The sequence below is a fragment of the Petaurus breviceps genome, unplaced genomic scaffold (assembly GCF_028583685.1).
Source record: "Petaurus breviceps papuanus isolate PSGF00001 unplaced genomic scaffold, PetGlider_PUasm1.0 99, whole genome shotgun sequence".
Lineage (NCBI taxonomy): Eukaryota > Metazoa > Chordata > Mammalia > Diprotodontia > Petauridae > Petaurus > Petaurus breviceps.
In genome coordinates, this window is record NW_027187465.1 from 14,191,734 (window position 1) to 14,213,180 (window position 21,447).

A 21,447-nucleotide genomic window follows, 5' to 3' on the forward strand; every position below is an offset into this window, starting at 1 on the left:
TCCTCTACTCAAGTTGTTGCTGGATGAGAACCATATCAACCATGTACTTGGTCTTTATAAATTCCACAATTCTAGAGAATTCCATTGGCATCTTTCACTTCTTAAAAATGACTAGAGATTCCTGTTCTGATGACATTTTTTTTTTGGGGGGGGAAGATGAACTGTATGCATCTCCAGCACTTCATTAGGACAGTCCCTGGCATGTAGTTAGCACTTAATAAATGCTGACTGGCATGTTCCACAAGATACTGGTTTACCATTCTGTAGCTTCACACTTAGCACAGTGCTTGGTTCTTTCTTCCTATCCCGTTCCAATGGCTTCCCAGGAAGGTGGGCAGAATGTTAGCAGTCTAATGTCTGAGGACCTGCCTAGCCAAAGCCTGAGCTCCTCGCTGGGCCTCTCCCTGGAGCTGGATAAGGGTGTCCTGCCTAAAGGAAGGGAAATTTTGATGACTGCAAGGTACCTAGTTAAATTGGGATTTACTGGCTAGATTTCTTTCTCAAAGACCAAGCCTTAAACCCAATTTACTCTGGATCTAATGAATTGGACCACAATAGGTCCCTGCCCAAGTACAACTTAATAGTTATTTTTTGGGCCCTCTGGGCTCCCAGTGAATGTAAATAGTAGCTGTTTCTCTTTTGGCCAGTAACTCTGAGGGTCTTCCCCTCCTTGTTTGATTTTTTTTTTTTTAATTAAAGAGGCCATCCCTTCATTTACTTCTTAAAGAGGCCTATTCATTGAATGGTTGTTACCTCACTCAAAGGAAGAATCTGAAAAGGCCTTAGCCTAACAGGGCTGGGGTCTCCCAGTGCATCCTGAGCCATGTCTAGTCATCCTGATGAATATCTGGCCACTGGACCCAGATGGCTCTGGAGGAGAAAGTGAGGCTGGTGACCTTGCACAGTGTTGCCTCACTTAAATCAAAGTCAACTGCAAGTCATGTCATCATCTCCCTGATGTCATGTCCCTGTTCAAGAATGAAGGACAAACATACACAGCCCTGAATGATGGATTTTTTGGTCACAGAAACCTTCAAAGACCAGCTATTACATTTAAGAGGAACCATGATCTGTTTTGGTAGAATAAATTTCCCACATACATTATCCACCAGGGATGACAGATCCTTGAAGTACTACAGTAAAAGTCAGTTTGAACACATCATCTCCATTTTATGGATGATGAAACTGAGACGTCTTGCCCAAGGACAACTGGTCTGTGACTCAGTAAGAAATAGAAACTGGGGATAGCTGGTACAGTGAATAGAGCACTGGCCCTGGAGTCAGGAGGACCTGAATTCAAATCCAGCCTCATTCATGTAACACTTACTAGCTGTGTGACCTTGGGCAAGTCACTTAACCCCAACTGCCCTGCCTTCCCTCCTCCAAAAAAGACAAAAAAAAAAAAAAAGGAAGAGCTGGAAGCTGGTCAGGCCAAGGGGTGGTGATATGACTCATCAGTAACATACATTAGTACTAGAAATAATAGCCAGCACTTATCTAGCAGTTTACAAATATTATTTCCTTTGCTCCTCATAACAAAAATCTGCTCTCATGATCCCCATTGTACAGTTGGATTGTGAAACTAAGACTCACAAAGGTTAAGTGACTTACCCAAGGTCACACAGATAGTGTCTGAGGTAGGATTTGAACTCAAGTCTTCCTGATTCATTCAACACTTATACTATATCTAAAAATCAGGCTGTGCTTTGTGTGTGTCTTTTCTATGCAGAACCTTTGAACATTGGGGGCATCGTGGGAGCAGTTGTGATCTTGCTCCTGTTAGGAGTGGGAACAGTCTCAGGTTTTATATTGTACTACAGTCCAAATATCTGCCTGAAAGGTAAGAACTGCTTGGTGGTCTTCAGGGTAACCCCAAAGGAAGCCTAGAGGAAGAATTCCCTTTCCCCCTTCCCAGCCTAAATCCTGCCTTTACAGGCTTCTCCATTGTGGCCAAAACATGTGCTTCTGCCCAGCCTCCATATTCACATTGCCCCTCCTGCTTCCTTCCTTCCCATAAGGGCACTCAAGGCCACTGAGCATTTTCTTCTGTATTCTTATGAAAATTATTAAAATGTCTTATTTATTAAGAACTTGTTGTAACCTCAATTGAATGACAGTAAATACTAATTCTCTCTCTCCCCCCTCCCTCTCCTTCTCTCTCTCCTTTCAGTAGGAAACAGCCTCAGGTGAGTGTTTGTTGGCCCAGCTCTGAGGCCTCTCCCTACACCAGACCTTTCCCTCACCCCTCCCCTCTTCCTCAGATGATAATGCTGCTTTCTCCCTCTTAAACTTCCTTTAGATTCCTTTAGATCGACTTTGCATGCTCTTCTCTGTATGTGCTGGGTCCCCCTAGGACAGAAGCTTCTTGAGTGTCGGGGATTGCTTCATTTTCTCTGAACCTTCAGTATCCAGCACACTGCCTTGCCTGTTATGTGTGATTAATAGAAGTCTCTTTAATTGAACTGGAACAAACCAGAGGACCATGCCCATCAACTTGGGCTAATTCTGCTTCCTTCATTGCCTTTTGTCAGCTTTCAATTTTGAGTGAGTCACACATAGATCTTGGGGAGGCTGGTTTTGCAAATGCCTTGCTTTGGGCAGGAAACGTGTTCTTGAAAAGGTGTATGAGAACTGAATCATCCCAAACACACTGGGAGAGCTTCTGATGAGAAAACCTCATCAGAACAGAAATCTCATTTTTAAGTCATTTTTAAGAAATGAAAGAGGCCAGTGGAATCCTCTAGAATTGTGGAATGTATACAGTTGACATGGTTGATATTCCCAACCAGCAATAAATTGGTGGAATGGAAGGGAAAAGCATTCGTTTAGTATTTACTGGGTGTCACTATGAAAAGTCCATGGGACCTGGCTAGAAAACTAAGGCAACCTGTCCCTGCTCTCTGGAAGGTGCCATTCTGTTTGGGGCAGACAACACCCAAAGGCAAGTTCGTATCAGAGCAGGTGAACGGAATGAATAAACGTATGCATCATCAAATGTTGCTGCTTCTAGTAAGAAACCTTATCTAATGTCTGATCTGGAGAGGCAGTTAAGACCCTGCTCCAGGAGCAGGGAGCAGCGTTTAATTTTCTGGATATAGCCTTATACTCGCTCAGCTTGCTACAAGAGTTACATCTGCTAAAGGGTTGTTCAAGTTAGGGAACTTTCCCCCCTAACTCTTTTTTTTTTTTTGGAATAGTGGGAATCTGGGTCCACTGTGCCCCACCTTCTTAGCTTCCCCTCTCAACTATTTCCTTGGTAGAGAGCTCGGTACAGCCTTCCCTTCCTCTTCCTCCTCCTCCTCTGTTAGGTACTTGGATCTTAAATTTATTTTTTTATTTTTAATTTTTTTGGAGGGAGGAAGGCAGGGCAGTTGGGGTTAAGTGAATTGCCCAAGGTCACACAGCTAGTAAGTGTTAAGTGTCTGAGGCTGGATTTGAACTCATGTCCTGACTCCCAGGACCAGTGCTCTATTCACCACACCACCTAGCTGTCCCAGGCACTTAGGTCTTGAACGGCTTTTGACCCAAGACAAATAATACTGGTATTCCCTCCTCCTCCAACAATCTGGATTGATTTCTCCCATCATTTCTTTTAAATGCTGATAAATAACTCCCTTGGGTTCCAGACTCGAATGAGCCAGATACAAGGGCTTTGGATGATACAAGATAAGAATAATAGTGAAAACAGCTAACATTTAGGCAGCACTTACCATGTGCCTGGCACTGTGCTAGGTGCTCTCTAATTACTCTCTTGTTTGATCCTTACATCAACCCTGGGGGGCAGGTGCTGTCATTATTCTTATTTTACAGATAAGGAAACTGAGTGCCTTTCCCATAGTCACACAGCTAGCAAGTATCTGAAAATGGATTTGAACTCAGGTCTTCCTGACTCTAGGCCCAGTCCTCTAAACGCTGTCATAATAACAACAGCAACTAACATTTATGTAGTGTTTACTATGTGCTAGACACTTTACAATTATCATCTCATTCAGTCCCCACAACAGTACTCAGAAGTAGGTCTAATTATTATAATCTCCATTTTATAGATGAGGAAACTGAGGCAAACAGGATAAGTGACTTAGCTAGTAAGTGTCCAAGACTGGATTTGAACTCAGGTCTTCCTGACTCCAGGTTCAGCACTCTAGTCACCTGGCTGTCCCTTAAGATAGACCCCCACCCCTGAGCTAGCCTGATGACACAGCATCAGGGCCGGTGCCTATAGGAAGCTTAAGAAATGACCTGCTGGGGCCATTTAAATTCTTGTACTCCAGTCTAGGAAATAGATATAGCCCTTGCCCCCAAGGAGTTTGAGGTCTAGGTAAGCTTTGGCCCTATCAGTGATGTAGGAGGTCAGAAAGATCAGATCAGACTAAGCTGGGCCTCAGAGGATAAGCAGGGTTTGGGTAAGCAGAAGGGAGGAAGGAGGAGCATTTGTACAGGCCAAGGCCCAAAGGCAGGATGTAAACTTGACACGAATGGGTGAATCCTGGAGGAGACTGGCCTGGTGGAATAAAAAAGGGTTTGTTGAGCAAAGAGAAAGAAAAAGCAGACTTATGACTTGATGCAATTCTCTGGAGTTAGCACATTTCTCTGTATTCCTCCACTGGCTTTCTCAAAGGTTTAATTAAAGAGAATTAAGGACTCTATTCTTCTCCCAAATGATTCTGGGAAGTCCAAGACGGTACAGGGCCTGGCACCTAGTTAGCACCATGTAAATGTTAGTTATTGTTGTCATTGTTACTATTATAGCGGACAGAGAGCACTGGGTCTGGAGTCTGGAAGACGTGAGTTCAAATCCATCTTCAGACACTTACCAGCTGTGGGACTCTGGGCAGCCTTTTGACTCAGTTTTCCCTTTGGGCCTTAGGGGTCAAGACACAAGTGATGTCATGGTCCTGGTCGATTCACAGGATGAGGAGGAGGAAGAAGCAGAAGAAGAGGAAGAAAGAGAGGAGGAAGACTTGCCAAAAGAGAAAGCCAGACATGGCCACATCCACCAGGTGACTGCCCTGGTGAATGGGGATGTGGAATGCATGGGCAACGGGCTCCAGGCCCTCCAAGGTGAGCCCCTTCTCCTCAGTAATAGTTACCGCCTTCCCATTAAAATGACTGAGCTAGAGAGTGACTTTAGATTTCGTAGGAGATGGAGGAAAGGCATTTGGCTCAAACCTCCCCTAAAGCCTGGGTATTTGAAAGGTAGGGAATAGAAATTAAAAATTCTATCAGGGAGAAGTCATGGTCTATAGTAGAAAGAAAAATGGTTTTGAAGGAGGGAAGGAAGGAAAGAGGGAAAGGAGGAAGGAGGAATGTAGGGAGGAATGGAGGGAGGGAAGGAAAAAGGAAGGAAGGAAGGAAAGAGTGAAGGAAGGGAGAAAGGAGGGAAAGAAGAAAAGAGGGAGGGAGGAAGGAAGAAGTGGAGAGAAGAAGGAAGAAGGAAAGGAGAGGGTTAAGGAGGGAGGGAAAGAAGGAAAGAAGAGGAAGAAAGTATTAATGAAGCACCTTCTATACACCAGGCACTGTGCTAAGCACTTTAAAATATGACCTTTGATCCTCAAAACAAGCCTAGTGCTGTTACTATCCCTATTTTACATTTGAGGAAATTGAGGCAAACAGGGTGAAGTGACTTACCCAGACTCACACAGCTAGTCAGTGTCTGAGGCTGGATTTGAACTTAGGTCTTCCTGACTCCAGGCCTGTGGCTCTCCGCCACAGCACCTAGCTGCCTTCAACTCAGAGTGACCTGTGTTTAATTCCTGCCTCAGACACTAGCTTTGTTACCATGAACAAGCCATTTAATCTTTCTCAGCTTCAGTCAGCTCATGTGTGAAATGGAGATAAAAATGGTGCAAGGTCATTGTGAAGAGGAAATGTGACAACACATTGTGCAAGTCTTTGAGTCCAATGGAAATGTCAGCCTTCGTCATTATCATTTTCACCATCCCCAGCATTATGATGATGATGATTAGAGTTCAGAGAACCTGGCTTCCTATTCCCACTCTGTTGCTCTGATGTCTGTGTGACCTTGGGTGAGTCTCTTGATGCTTTGTAGGCCTCGGTTTCTTCCTTTATTGGTAAAATAAGGGTGTCAGACCTCATGGTCTCCAAGCTTCCTTTCAGTTCTTTTTTTTTTTTTTTTGCCTTTTTGGAGGGCAGTTGGGGTTAAGTAACTCGCCCAAGGTTACACGGCTAGTTTTTCTTGTGTGTGTGTGTTGTGTCTGAGGCCGGATCTGAACTCAGGTCCTCCTGATTCCTGGGCCAGTGCTTTACTCACTGTGCCACCTAGCTGCCCCTTCCTTTCAGTTCTTAATTTTATAATCCCATCAATTTATAATCCCATTGGTGAATAATTCACCAAACATTTGCTGTTTCAATCAACAAACATTTATGGAATCCTTGTCTGCATGGCATTGGACAGAAAAAAAATACAATACTCTGTCCCTTTTCTCTAGGAGATGATGAGGAGAACAGGGGAGAAAGTCAAACAATACGAGATTGAAGTTTAAGACAACTACAGAAGGGTCAGAGGGTGATTTAAGATTATCTGAATAGTGGAAATGCTGGTTGCTGGAGGAATTCCACTGTAGGAAGACGCTGCCTGTTGTGGTCAGGGAAAGTTTGACTGAAAAGGTAGAATTTGAGCTGGATCTTGAAGGATCCTTTGATCACAGGATCCTAGTTCCAGAGCAGAGCTGTAAGACCTTAGAGGTTCAACCCTTTCATTTTAAAGATGGGGAAATTGAGGCCCCAGGTCATGAAGTAATCCTAGAATCCAAGGTCTAAAGCTGAAATGGGTCTTAGAGGTCATCTAGTCCAGCCCCCTCATTTTACAGATGGGGAAACTGAGGCTCATGTAGGTAAAGTAACTTATGCACAGTCACATGCTGTCAGAGGTGGGATTAGAACCCAAGTTTTCCAGACTCCAAAGTGAATGTGTTAACCACTATGCCAAGCTGCTTCTCAATTCCTGTTTCAATAGGACTTAGATTTTGAAAACAAATCATCCATGATTGTACCTGCACACACTACCCCAGATCACTACCCAGATCCCCGAATCTGAGTCTGGCTTTATTTGGTGAAAACAAGTCCAAAAAAGCATTGTGTTCCTTAGGGCTAGTGACTAAGTAAGAGCACAGTGTACCCAAATAACATATCATCTTTCTCTTTTTCTTTTTTGCTGTTCAGATGACAGTAGGGAAACCCCCAGCGATATTTTCCAGGAAGAATGTGACCGCCCTGTTTGACAGACAGTTCATCTTTTCCTTTATGTTCCTGGGGCACTCTCGGAGGATGCTTGGTTGGAGTTCAGCTTTCCACATGCCCTAAAACCAACACCCCAGCTTGGGCTCTGTGATCTCTCACTTTGGCAATGGTTTGGGCCCCTCAGCAAAGACCCCATCTCCCCTTCTGTTCTTTTCTCCCTAATTAGCTTGGTTTGCTATCAGCTTCCATTAGGATGCTAAAGAACCATAGGGACAGGCAAACACTTGGGAGGAAGACCTAGATGTGGCATTTGGTTTCTGAAGTGCAACTTTCCCTGGGAATCTTGGCCGTATCCAGATGTTTCTTCTTCCCTGAGAGCACAAGTGAAACATCTTTCCTTAGCAACAGGAAGATGATTGAAGGTTTGCCAGTGTACAGAGAAGGGTATTCTGGGATCCCAGGGCAAGCACCCAAAATGACCCAGGCAAATCCTTTGTCACCATCCAAGGAAAGTACAGGTGGACCAGATTTCCAGGCAAATGTCCATTGGATGGAAGAAAAGGACAGAGTTTGCCAGAAACTGTTGTATCTGGGGGCGACCCACGACCCTTCCCTCCTTGGTGGGAAATTGGATTCACTAAAAGTACAGTCTCTTCCTGAGTGAGAGCATTGCTGTCAAGTTTCCTTTGGAAAAAGTGTATTTGGATTATTAGTGCTCTTCACTGGACTTGAATGAATCACAACCTGCATATCCTTGGGCAAATCACCTCTCTGGGCCTCAGTTTCCTCATGGAGAGTGTTGGAGTAGATGACTTCTAAGGTCCTTCAAGCTCCATGGATCCTATGATCATTTATAACTTTTCCAGGCCCATAGATTAGCCATAATTCTTTTTTGGAGAGGTGGGAAACTAATCAGACAACAAGGAAATGCTTTTATTTTAAGCAGAATGTATAGGGAAATGCTACATAGGGAACAGGAAAAGTATAATTAGGTGAACCTCTGCTTTTTCTGCTTCTTAGCCATTGATATGAAAGTCATTGACGCGAAAGTAGAACTCGGCAAATTGTCATGGAATGAGTAGAAATCCGGACGGATTCTCAACTTTCTCATTCATCTCTGGTGGCCATGACTGAGTCATGGTCATTCTTGGCTTGGTCTTGCCCATCTCTGAAATAGGGATGAAGAAGCATCTTTTCTGCTTGCCCCAAGGGATTACTAGGAAGCTGTTGGATAACTACGAAATGGAAGGGAAATGCAACATAATAGTAACAAGTGGAGAGTCTAGGGGGCTGCCATTATTTTTTTTTCCCTTAAGGCCTTCGGTGAGTGCATCCATCAAGCCTTTCACTTGACAGTGACAGAGAATGTAAGGACTTGTGTTAGGTATTGTATTTGTTTTCCATGTGTACAGATCTGCTCAAGATGGGGCTGGGATGCCGTTTGGGACTTGGAACTTGGAAGGCCTGGGTTTCTCATCTTGCCTCAGATATTCGCTTGCTGTTGTGAGCATGGGCAAATCACTTCACTTCTTGGGACTCAGTTTTCTTATCTGTAAAATGGAGACAGAATACCTGTAGTGCCTACCTCACAGGGCTGTCATGAGGTTCCAACGAGGTCATGTAAGTAACAGAGGTGCTTTGGCAAACTTACTTATCCAACTGCTTTTTTCATCACCATGAATGTACCATCCCCTGGACTTTGCAAGACAACTTGGATTGAGCAGCAGACTTTCCCTTTTCTAATACTAAAATTAACTAGGTTAGAAAGTTTTTTTTTTTTATCACATTCACTCACTTGTTGTGGTGACTGTGATGACTGAAATTGGTTTCATTATGCACAGGTCTCTGTATTAGCTGCACATTATTTTGCATGAGAAGCAGTATAGTGGTTGGAGTTGACTCACAAAAACCTGGGTTCAAATCCTGCCTTTGTCATTTAAGGATGTGATTTGGGGTGAATCACTTGGTCTCTCAATGCCCTAGGCAATTAACACTAAGATGCAGAGAAGGTACCAGGTGGGTAAAGTTCCCTGATGAGGATTTCCCTTGAGTGCTGAAATCATAGGTTCAGACAAAAAAAATAAGTAAAATAATCTTGTGGGAATTTTTTTTTAAGATGTCAAACTGATGTCAGTTGGCCAAAGTCAACCCAGCTACCTAACTATTTTGCTGCCATGGCACAAGGGGAAATCAAATGCAGGGCCTTTCATCCCAGGAATCATATTTTGCCTTTCCATTAGGCAATTTCCATTTTGGTCCATAATACTTCCACTGTTTGACGACTTCATTTAGTTTCAGAATGGGCCACCATGACAGGTGTGTTTTACCACCTCCAGGAATTGGATCAGTCTCCCCTACTTTGAATATTTCAAGGCCCATTTGGTGAAATTTCCACATTGGAGAACACCATCCCTTGGACTACTGGAGCTCGTCTGCCTTGATCTAGCAACTGACGTTGTGAACCCTAGGAAACGTTATGCAATGTGAAATGAGACAAAGTTGTGCAAGGTCATTAATGATTTTCCTAACTTCCTATTCCTCCTGAAGATATTTTAGTAATTGAGTCGGAGCAGAGATGGGGAACTATACAAGGCAGGGATTTTTCCATTCAAATAAAAGCTTAGTGCCAACTTGCTATTAGCCAAAGCAACCCTTCACACAAGCCATGAGCCATGCATGATTGATGTCACTCATGGATGAACACAGAAGACCTTGGATAAGATTGTAGGTTTTTAGGTGCTTCTTTTCAAGGCATTCAAAGAAATGAAGCTTAAGTATTTTTTTAAAGAAAAAAAAAACCCTGAAATACCAAAGCCTTTTGACAGGGGGCCTCTATTCTGGCTTTGTAGGTTATGGTTTTTAGTTTCATCTTTCAATAAAACAGGTATAGCAAATTTAGGAATTCTGCTTACTGGAAGTTGGGTGGTAAACATTTTTGGGCTGCCATAGCATATCTTTTCTTCCTTGAGGGCTGGTGGGGTTTGAAGAGGAAGGTAGAACTTTTTGTGAAGTTCTGTTATGCAAGCATGACTGCAATAGACACTGGACGGTACTGGCACTTGGATTACTTACTAAGCACTACAGATTAGCTGGAAAGACTTCTTGAGTAAAGCTTTCTACGATGATGTATTCAATGCCAGCAAGTGTAAATCTTCCATCCTGTGACTAGCCATATTCTGCTATTAGGGCTTTTAAAAAACACAGTCAGGTATCTCTGTTCTAAATAGTTTGATGTTTTATGTAGGGGTGGGGATGAGAAGAAATTAGTTTTGAGAGCTGTGGTTGGTTTTTTTTATGATTCTGGAATAAAGTTATTTTTCAATAAATAGTTTTTGTAATCTTTATTTAGATCTGGTGTCCTTCCTTTAAAAAAAAAGTTGGCATTTTCCACTGGCCTTACGTAAGAGTTTAACCTGTTGCATAATGTACTGCTACTTCATCACCCTTAGAAACAACACTTTTTGGCCTGGTCCATTTTCTTCCTCACATCCATATGCATTCTCATCTCTGTGTTCATTTGTGATCAGATCTCCTGGTCCTCCAAACTTTCCTGAAGACTTCTATGAACTGATGCAAAGTACAGTGAGTGGAGTTAGGAGAAAACTGATTAGATGATTTCATCATTGTAGAGATAACACAGCTTTGAAAGACTTAAGAATTCTGTCAGTGCAATGACTAAGCAGGACTTCAGAGGACTGAGGATAAATCTTGGCACTATGATGATTAAAAAGATTTTGGAGATAAAGGTTCTGAGTAATTTAATCATTTCATTAATAAGGCCATCACATTATTCATAAAAGCATGGTCCTTTGAGTATCTCTTGTAGACCAAAGACAATCATGGTGGTAGGCTCATAGTTTATATATCCTTTCAAAGAGTTGGTGTTCAATAAAGGCCTGAGAGTGACACGTGTCACCTTTGGATGGAGAGATTTATCTCTATAAATAGATATTTATATTGGGCAATCTATTCAAAGAATGTATGCCCTATCCTTGGTTGATCAGGAACATAATGGCTTCTCTACCAGGATGGGGTCTTAAAAAAGAAAGTCCAATTTCAATATCAGCAAAGTCCTTCAAGAGACTGAACTTTTAAAAATCAGCACTTTAAAAGGAGGGGAGAACTCTGAATCTCCCCAAATTATTGGTTATTAATAATCATTTCTCTCACTGCCAATTTCCTGATAGGTGATGGACTCTGGATGCGGATTGGACACAACCAACGTAGGGATTTGTTTTGCTTGGCTAGGAAATTTTGTTACAAGGGTTTCAGTTTAATGTTTTCTGCCTGAGAGTTAAGGATAGGATTTCCCCCCTACCCCAAAAACAAGAGAGTAGAGAACAAAAGAAAGGTCAGAAGGAATCAGGACAACTTTGAAAGTTACATGCTTTGATTTCAATTACTATCACTTGTCTTCCCAGTGGGTGGGGATGGGATTGGAGGGAGGGAGAGGGGTGGCTAGGTAGTACAGTGAATAGAACACTGGCCCTGGAGTCAGGAGGACCTGGCCTCTGACACTTAACACTAGCCTTGTGACCTTGGACAAGTCAGTCACTTAACCCCAATTGCCCTGCCCTACCCCTCCAAAAAATGCAGTGAAGGGAGGGAGAGAATTTGGAACTCAAAATCTCAAGAGAAGGGGATGTTAAAAATAGGTAATAAATTAAAAGAATATAGTTACATTCTGAATTTTTATATGCTTAGAAATACAAATAGAGACGATGAACTATGGGCTCCTGGAATCCCCTTGAATTCTGAATCTTCCCACTTGATGAGGCATTTGCCTGAGGCCATAAGCCTTTCATTCTCTCTAGGCCCAAATATTTGTTACTCTTATCCTAACTTAGTCCTCCATTGTCCAGCTACTTCCCACCCTTGATCCTACCAGAATATCTATACCCAAATCTGTTACCCTTAAACTAGCCTAGCCCTCCATTGTCTGCCTTCTCTAGGTACCCTCCAGCTATTTCCCACCCTTAATCCCATTTCTGGAGTCTGACCACATTTGACTCCTCAAGACCTTCTCCAAACTCTTTAAAGTGAATTTCTCTAATAAACTTTGCTTTACTTTGTCTTAAAGAAGACTTGAGTCAAATTCATTTGGTGGGACCCAGCAAGTTGATATTTTGGGGTCTTGAGCACCCCTTATCTAAACCTTAAACCTCAACAGATTCAGTGTCATACAATTTTTTGTTCTATGTTGTATGTGGAAATGATAATTTTATTTGGTATTTAAGTTCAAATAAGAAATATTAAATTTTTTTTTTGGAAAGAACTCTCCTGAGACTATACATCTTCTACAATTTGAAGGGCTTTTTGAACTAAGTGGGTAAGATGTACTAAAAGAGAATTGTAACCAATGAAAGCCAGAAGACCTGGCCCCTCTAACACTTATTGATTTGCTAGCTTTTCACTTGCCAAGGCTGATTTTTCTTTGGTGGTTGGGAAGACCTTAATAGGCATTTCTACTGGGATGCTTAGGAAAGGGATCTAAATCTCTGGCTATGGCTTCATCATTTGTTAATCTTGGGACAATATAAAATAATTTGGGGGTTTTCTTTCAAATTACATCCAAATTCTTAATTTAAAAATGAAGAGTCTAGCTAATTTAAAAAGATGGTTTATCATATAAGACATGGTGCCCTGAAGAAGTGTTTTTTTTCTAAGGGTCTCACATTAAAATTCCATTTCTAAATGGCTCATGACAAGATGTCACCAGGAAATCAACCCAGGTCCCTTCTAAAACCTACAAGAGATGACTCCTGGGAACCTGAATCTCCAAGCACCAGAAGCCAAAAATGTGAGACCTTCATTCAGAAGACAGTATTATGATTCATATTGTTGCAGTTTGGGGTGCTGGAAACCCCAAAATGCAAGGGTGTGGGGCGGGTCTGCCTTGAAAGAATTCAACCACTCAAGCCTTCTTTCAGTCAGAGTAGTGAAGTTTTAGTCTGACACTGGTTAGGTGGACAAGATTTTTAGTAAATCTGCACAATATTGTGATGCCAATGGAAGGAGGCAAGATTCTAAGAATCTGCACAATTTAATGGGGGTAAGTTTGGTATTTTTATACAGAAAAAGACTGGGAAGATCTAGATGGGATTAAAGAGTGGCAAGTAACCTGGGGTGGACCAGGTGCAGATAATGAAAGGAGTTAAGTGGTAAGGGCACAATGAAAAAAACAGATAAAAGTGATTGGGATCTATATCTGTAACAGCAATTTGTAAAACCGATTGGCAACATCAGTCTATAACATCAATTTGTAAAACCAGTTTGTACAATTGTAACTGCGATTTTTATTGTAAAATTGTAATAGCAATTTGTAAAACCAGTCTGTAAAATCATGTTTCCCTTTCCCAGCCTCAAACTGTGCCCCTTCCCCTAATCTGCACTCTGCCTGGGCAACGATTGTGACTCCTTTGTCCTTGCTTAATCTCCTCATGTCTCCTACTGTCTGGCCCAAATCTCATCTCCAAGTTGAACTCCTCCAACTTTTATCTATGCACTGAAGTCACAAGTTCCTCTCAGTCAGCCCTAACTTTTATCTATGCACTGAAGTCCCTTACATCCATCGGGTCAGCCCTGACAATGGCAGCCCTACCCTTTAAAAGTTAAAGCCTGTGCCCCCTTTCACTTGCAGGTTCCCTAAGGATCCTTGCCCGATGTAAAGCGTATAATAAACTTTTTCAACTCTGACTCCAAGTAAGGCTGAGCTGAATTCTTTCCAGACTGAATAGCAGGTTCTGGTCTTAGATAAGATCTGAGTTCCTGTTGAACCTATTGGGAGCCATCCCTCATCAAAAGGATTATTGAGTATCTGGGTGTGTGGGAATCCCAATGTGTGGGAAAATTCTGGGTCAGGTTCCCATCACCTCATTAGAATAAGAAATTATGCTTATTTTTAAATAGTGGAAAGAATTTTGTGTAAAATAAGTTCCTTGTACCATTTCCTCAAGGTTTTGGCAGAATGAAATGATTAGAGAGGAAAAAAATACTGGAGGCAATTCTCAAAAAGTAATCCTACATAATTGCATATACTAGAGGCTAGTATTGGACTGGAAGCGTCAGAAACTGCCTAGCTGTTTGATCTTGGGCAAGTCACTTAACCTCTGTTTGCTACCAGAGAAGGAAATGGAAAACCAGTCTGGTATCTTTCCCAAGAAAACCCCGTGGATTTTCCCCAAGAAAACTCCATGGGATCATCAAGAGTCAGACATGATCAAACTGAGGGAACAGCAGTGCTAAACTTGGGATCAGGAACACCTGAGTTTAAATCTTGCCTCTGTCACTAGATGTGTGACCCTGGGGGGCAAGTACTGTCTGCCTCAGTTTTCTCATCTGTAAAATGGGGATAATATTAGTCCCTACTGAAGAGGTTACCCACTAAGAGGGTTAGGGTTGCTCTGGAGACCCCAAAATACCAACACACCCAGTGCTGCTGAATGAATTTGACTCAAGTCTTCTCAGCCAAAGAAAAGCAAAGTTTATTAAAAGTTTGCTTGTATTAGACACAGAGTAAGTCTGTGCTAGGTCATTCTATAGGGCTCTCACACACGGAAGGAAGGTGGGATCTCACATACAGAGTTGTGGGAGGAATCTAGGGGTGGTCTAGAGGAGGAGTTTGGGGAGGGTCTTCAGGAGGAGTTAATGAGGTCATTGAGTGATTAAAGGTAGGAAGTTGATGGAGGCTACTGGTAATAGTGGGCTAGGCCAGTTCAAGGGTGGATTAATTTTTAGGCTCCAGGGTGGGAAGGAGATGAAAATGGAGGGCTAGGCTAGTAATTAGGCTAGAGTTAGTAGTTACTAGTTAGTAACTAGGCTAGAGGTCTGGGCCCAGCCACAATGTAAGGCTTATTGCCTCATGCAAATGCCTCATCAAATGAGACAATTTAATCAAGAGTCCAAGGGAGGTTCCCAGAGCCTGTACCTCAAGGACTCAAGGAGAGCTTGAGGGGGCTCCCAGAGCCCATACCTCATCACTGCCTTTCTGGGTTGTTGTGAGGATCAAATGAAATAATACATAAAGCACTTTGTAAATCTTAAAGTGCTAAATAAATTATTAGCAGGGAAGACAATATTAGAAAATCATTATTTTAGAGGCAGCTAGGTGGTACAGTGAATAGAGCCATGGCCCTGGAGTCAGGAGGACCTGAGTTCAAATCCAGCCTCAGACACTTAACACAAAAATTAGCTGTGTGACCTTGGGCAAGTCAAAACCCCAATTGCCCTCCAAAAAGCAAAAAAAAAAAAAAAAAGAAAATCATTATTTTGATGTATGACATAGTAAATGTGAACATGTAATTATTTCACATTGTCTGCCTAGCCTAGTACTTGGTAAATGGGAGAACAATGAGAAATTTTTATTTAATTTGGTAAAGGATAGACAGATAGTCAATTAATTGGATCTGTCTTCAATTATTGTATTAAGTCATAGTTAAAATATTTAAGCACAGTCTTCTTCCCTTCTACCCCTTAAAAATGTATTCTGCTGACCATCACATACTGTCCCCTTTTAGACCATAACTTATTCAGATTGAGAGGTGGGTTGCTTACTTACAATCAGTTAGATTACAAAAATACTTCCTTATTGACCTTAAAATATTTAGAGAGCCAAAGTTGGGATAATTTAATATCTCTGGGAGATCCTGTAGATATTTGCTGTTATTCCGTCATGTCTGATTCTCCATGACTTCATTTGAGGTTTTCTCGGCAAAGACACTGGAGTGGTTTGCCATTTCCTTCTCCAACTCATTTTACAGATGAGGAAACTGAAGCAAACAGGGTTAAGTGACTTGCCCAGAGTCACACAACTAGTATGTGTCTGAGCCTGGATTTGAACTCAGGTCTTCCTGACTCCATACTTGGGGCTCTATCCACTGTACAGTCTAACGGCCCTTCCTAAGAGGGATGAAAGACTGAGGGGTGAGGAAGACTGGCTAGACACCTGAACTATTGAATTCTGGATTAGTGAATTTTCCACTCTTCTTCTCCAGTAGCACAAATCTGATTCCATTCCAATCCTTTTTTTATCTCTATACACACCACTCCTTTCCTTTCTCATTGTGTTTCCTTCCCTTCTGTTTATCAACCTTTATCTCAACCCTTTTTCTAAAGTGTGGTTTAATCCATTGAGGAATACTTATTAAGAACATACTATAGGGGTGGCCAGGTGGCTCAGCGAGTAAGAGCACAGGCTCCAGTGTCGGGATGACCTGGGGATCAAATCCGGGCTCAGATACTCAGCACCACACCCAGAAATAACTGACCTTGTAACCTTGAGCAAGTTACTTAACCCCGATTGCTTAAAAAAAAAAAAAGAACCTACTATAGGCTGGGCATTAGGCCAGGCCTGCTAGGCATGGGTGATATTATAAATGAAACAATCTTTACTGCTAAGTTTACATTCTCATTTTTTTTTTATTGTTGTTGAGTCTCAGGTCCTTCCCCCATCCTCCCACTCCAAATCCTTCCTTCATCACAGTTCCTAGGATTATAGGCTTATCATAGATTTTTAACATTTGAGCTGGAAATGATCTTGTAGGTCTAGTACAACTCCCATTTTGCAGATGAGAAAACAGGCTCAGAAAAGTAGTCTGACTTGTTTAATACCACACAGCCAGTAAGAGTTAGAACCAAGGTTTGAAATGAGACCTTCTGACTCCTAATCCTGTGCTTTTATTACAGTGGTAAGGTTTTTAAAATTTTAGTGTATTTCATATTCCAAATTTAACATCAAATAATACAAGCATCAAATATTAAATGAAATTAACATTTCCATATGCAAAGTAGAACTGGAGAGGATTATTTAAGAAATTCTGAGTTTTAACAGACAACTTACTTTTCCTTTTAAGTATAATTCATTACGAAGCTTTGAAATGTCCTGATTGTTTCCAAGCTTTCTACTGTTTGGTTCTGTGCACTTTAAAAATACATCAATGACCTCTTTTTTCCCTTTCTCTTTTTTTTTTCCTGTGGCAATCCTATCAATAATCCTCATACATTTCCCCTGCCCCATATGAAAAGAGAAAAACAAAAGTCTTGTAACAAAATTGTCTAATCAAGCAAAACAGATGCTGTCTGAAAATGAATGTGTCTCAGTCTGTACTTTGAGTTCCTCATCACTTTGACGGGAGGTGGGTGGTGTGTTTCATCGGTCCTTTGAAATTTTTTGTCATTGCATTGATCAGAGTATTTAAGTCTTTTAAAGTTAGCTTTTTGTTACAATGTTGTTGTAACTACGGAATGTAAATTATTTTCCTTTTTTTGCTGACTTCACTCTTCATCAATTCATGTATCTTCCCAGGTTTTTTCCATTTCCCTTTCATCATTTCTTTATGATGCTATAATATTTTGTTGTTGTACAATCATTTCAGTCCTGTCTGACTCTTGGTGACCCCATTTGGGGTTTTTTTGGTCAAGATACTGGAGTGATTTTTCCCGTCCTTTGCTATAAAATATAGGTGGTTTTTCTCTTTCTTTGATCTCGTTGGTATTTAGGTCCAGCACTAGTGTCACTGGTCAAAGGGTATGCACAGTTTAATAGCTTCTCGGGCATAGTTCCAAATTGCTTTCCAGAATGGCTGGACCACTTCACAGTTCTGCCAACAGTGCATTAGCACTTAGGGGATCAGGAGAGGCTTCATGTAGAGCAGAGGTTCCCAAATTTATTTGACCTTCTGCCCCATTTTAAAAAAGTTACTCAGCTCCACCCCCACCAAAAAAATTTACTTTCTTTAACTTTTTTGGGGAAATTTGCATCATTTTAAAAAAGTAAAATATTTTTTTAAATGATGCATCTTAAATTTAATAATTTATTGTAATTTAATTTAAAATTTAATAATTTATTGTAGTTTTGTGGGGGGTTTTCCTGCATCGAAATTCTGATGATGCAATATCATGTCATGTAACCATATATTACTGAATTGTTAACAAGTCATTACATGCACATGTTCCTGTCAATGCATGCTAGACTTCCCAACAATGCAAAACAAACTCCCCTGCCAACATTTGCTGGTTAAGACTTGTTGGCAGTCTTGACCACTGATTGTTTATAACTTGCATTTTGTGTATTTATTTGGAAAATAATGTAATCACTATGACTTTAACTCTCTTACACAGCAGACGAAACATTTACGAACGGTTTTTCAAAATTTTCTTCTCTTCTTTCCTGATGCTTCCACTGCCCCCTTATTTTTATTCAACACCCTCCATTTGTACCAGAAGCTATTCCCACCCCCTTGGATCATTCCAGCACCTCCCCCTCCCCCAGAGGGCAGTATCCTCCACTTTGGGAGCCTATGAATTATACAGGTTTACTAGAGTTTTGTCTTAAAGGAAGAAAAAGGGGCAAGTGCATGTCTATAGCCCCCTTTTCTCTCCCAACATTCCCCCCAAAGGCAGAATGAAATAACAAATAGACTTGGAGTCAGATGACCTGAGTTCAAATTTGACCTCTGCCATTTATTAGGTGGTTAGAGAGTGATTTAACCTCTGAGCTCCATTTCCTCAACTATAAAATGAGGGCTTTGGACTAGGTGGCCTCTGAGATCCCTCCCAAGTGGGCCTAAGGATATTATTGCTGCCACTTACTGTGTGACCTTTGCGGAAACTCTCTGGGACTGTTTCCTTATCTGCAAAATGAAGGTGTTTTCACTAGATAATCTTTAAAATCTTTTCCAGTTCTTAAATTTTTTTAATCTTATAACTCAGGCCCATTTGTTTTATCCCAGTATTTCTCTGACGTTTATTTTATTCCCAGCAGTATCTGTTTTTCCTGTCCGGGGTCCTTTCTTTACCTTAGCACAATTACCTCTACCCTGATGCATTATTAAGCACTTACTGTGTACTAAGCACTGGGAATACAAAAATGGGAAAAACAAGACAGTTTCTACTCTCGAGGGACTGGCCTTCCAACTGGGGGAGACAACACATAAAAGAAAGCTTAGGTGAAGGTGAGATGGAGAAAGATGTAAACATCCTAAGGACGCAGAACAGGGGCAAATGGTAAGGACCAGGAGTCCTTAGGTAAAGTCAATAGGCAAGATGACAGTTCTGGGGGATGGAAGAGACAAGGCAGATGACAAGGTCTGCTAGTCCACCATCTTGCTAAATGGAGACTTCCATCTACTTTTCATCAAAGTTGTATGTGTGTGAGCAATGCAGCAGCCCAGATGGGTTCAAGATGGTCCCTGTTAGGAGACGAAGAGGGGAACGATGCCCCTGCCTTCCCTTCCTCTTTGATCTCAGTCTTTTTATTTGTGGTCTTCCATAGCTCAGTTCCTACCTCCCCTCCTCATACCAGTCCCCACATTTCTCCATAGTAATCTCCCCTCTCATTCCTTATATCTATTTTTCTCCTCTTACTTTAATTCTGTCCCCATATCTGTGCCTTGATAATACTTCTATCCCTGTCTCTCTTCTTCCTTCATCCGAGCTCATTACTTTGGTCCCCATATGCCCCATTTCTCTTGTCCTAGATTCCATCCCCCATTTCTCTACTTAAGTCTTGTGATTTGTCTATCCCCAGACTTCAACCCTTATTGACAGTCCAGTCTCCCCCTCATCCCCATAATAAAGGGGATCCCTTAATCCCTCACATTTCCTTTTCAACCCATTCTCTCCCTGTCTTTTATCTCAGCTCCCATCTCCCTCAGTTCAGACTTTCCCTATTAATTTCATAATTCTCATTTGTTTCCTCTGCTTGGGTTCCTTTCCCTCACCTTTCTCCTCCTTCTTTCTTCCCTCTTTCTGTTTCCTCCTTCATTCATCTTGAACTCTCTTCAACCTTTGACAGTGTAGATCATTGTCTCCAATATTTTCTCTTCTCTGTAGGTTTTTGTGACATTTCTTTTTCCTGGTTCTCCTCTTACCTGCATGGCCACTCCTCAGAGTCATTTGCTGGTTTTTCCCTAAGCCTGTTAACCAAAGGTTAACCTCTGGTGCTGGTAATGGGGTACCTGGAGTCTAAATCAATTTGTAAAACCAATTTGTAAAACCAGTTTGTACAATTGTAACTGCAATTTGTATTGTACAATTGTAAAATTGTAATCTGTAAAATCCCTTTCCCAGCCTCAAACTCTGCCCCTTCCCCCTATCAGAACTCTGCCTAGGCAACAACTTGTGACTCCTTTGTTCTTACTTAATCTCTTCATGTTTCCTCCTGTCTGGCCCAAATCTCATCTAAACTATCTATGCACTAATGTCACAAGTTCCTCTCAGTCAGCTCTAACCTTTATCTATGCATTGAGGTTCCTTCCCTCCATTGGGTCAGCCCTGACAATGGCAGCCCTACCCTTTAAAAGTAAAAGCCTGCACCCCTCTTACTTGCAGGTCCCCTAAGGACTCATGCCCGCTTCTACTAAGCGTAAAAATAAACTTCTACAACTCTCACTCCAATTAAGCCTGAGACCTTGAATTCTTTCCAGACGCTATTGCAGGTTTTCTGGTCTTAGATAAGGTCAGAGTTCCTGCTGAACCTATTGGGAGCTATCCCTTATCACTGGGACTTTCCTCTCTCTTCCTATATACTGTCTCATTTGATGATCTCTTGGGCCCCCATTGGATTAAATATTGGATGATTCCCAGGTCTATATATCCAGCCCTAGTTTTGCTCCTGAGCTGCAGTCCCATATTATTAACTGCCTTTTGAACATTTCAGACTGAGTATTTCATAGGCATCTCCAACTCAACATGTATAAAGTAGAACTCATTCTCTGTACTCTCAATCCTCCCCCCTCTTCCAAGCATTCCTGTTACTGAATATGTATTACATTCTCCCAGTCACCCAACCCTCACTTACATTCACTCCAGACACCCATTGTGTTGCCAAATCTTGGGGTTTCTACCTAGCTTATATCCTAATTGTGGGGAAAATGGTAGTAATTCAGTGCAAACAAGATATATACAGGGTAGATGGCCTCATCACTTTTCTTCTGTATTATTGGGATGACCTCCCCAATTCTTCCCTTCTTCAATCCATCCTCAATCTAGCTGCCCAAATGATTTTCCTAAAGTACAGATCGCCCTCTTACTCAAGAAACCCCTTTGCTCCCTATTCCCTCCAGGATCAAATATAGCATCCTCTATCTGGCACCAACTGCCTTCCACCCCCCTCTATGATCTAGAGACGCTGGCCTAGGGGCAGTTCTACACCTCCCCTAGATCCATGTCCCCCATGTCTGGGATGCTTTGTGCTCTCCCCTTAGCTTCTTGTTTCCCTGACTTCATCAGTACTCAGCTCAAGTAGGA

The 21,447-nt window shown here is 41.7% G+C and overlaps 1 protein-coding gene across 1 annotated transcript in view; it reads left to right on the forward strand.

Annotated features, from left to right (window-relative positions):
* The window catches only part of VSIG10 (V-set and immunoglobulin domain containing 10), a 44,087-nt gene extending 33,527 nt beyond the window's left edge, over positions 1-10,560 (forward strand). The window contains exons 6-9 of the mRNA XM_069081809.1: positions 1,730-1,840; positions 2,171-2,186; positions 4,868-5,061; positions 7,183-10,560. Of these exons, the coding sequence (XP_068937910.1) occupies positions 1,730-1,840; positions 2,171-2,186; positions 4,868-5,061; positions 7,183-7,241 (380 nt within the window). The 3' untranslated portion in view covers positions 7,242-10,560. The remainder of the gene's footprint in view (positions 1-1,729; positions 1,841-2,170; positions 2,187-4,867; positions 5,062-7,182) is intronic.
* The last annotated feature ends 10,887 nt before the right edge of the window (positions 10,561-21,447 follow it).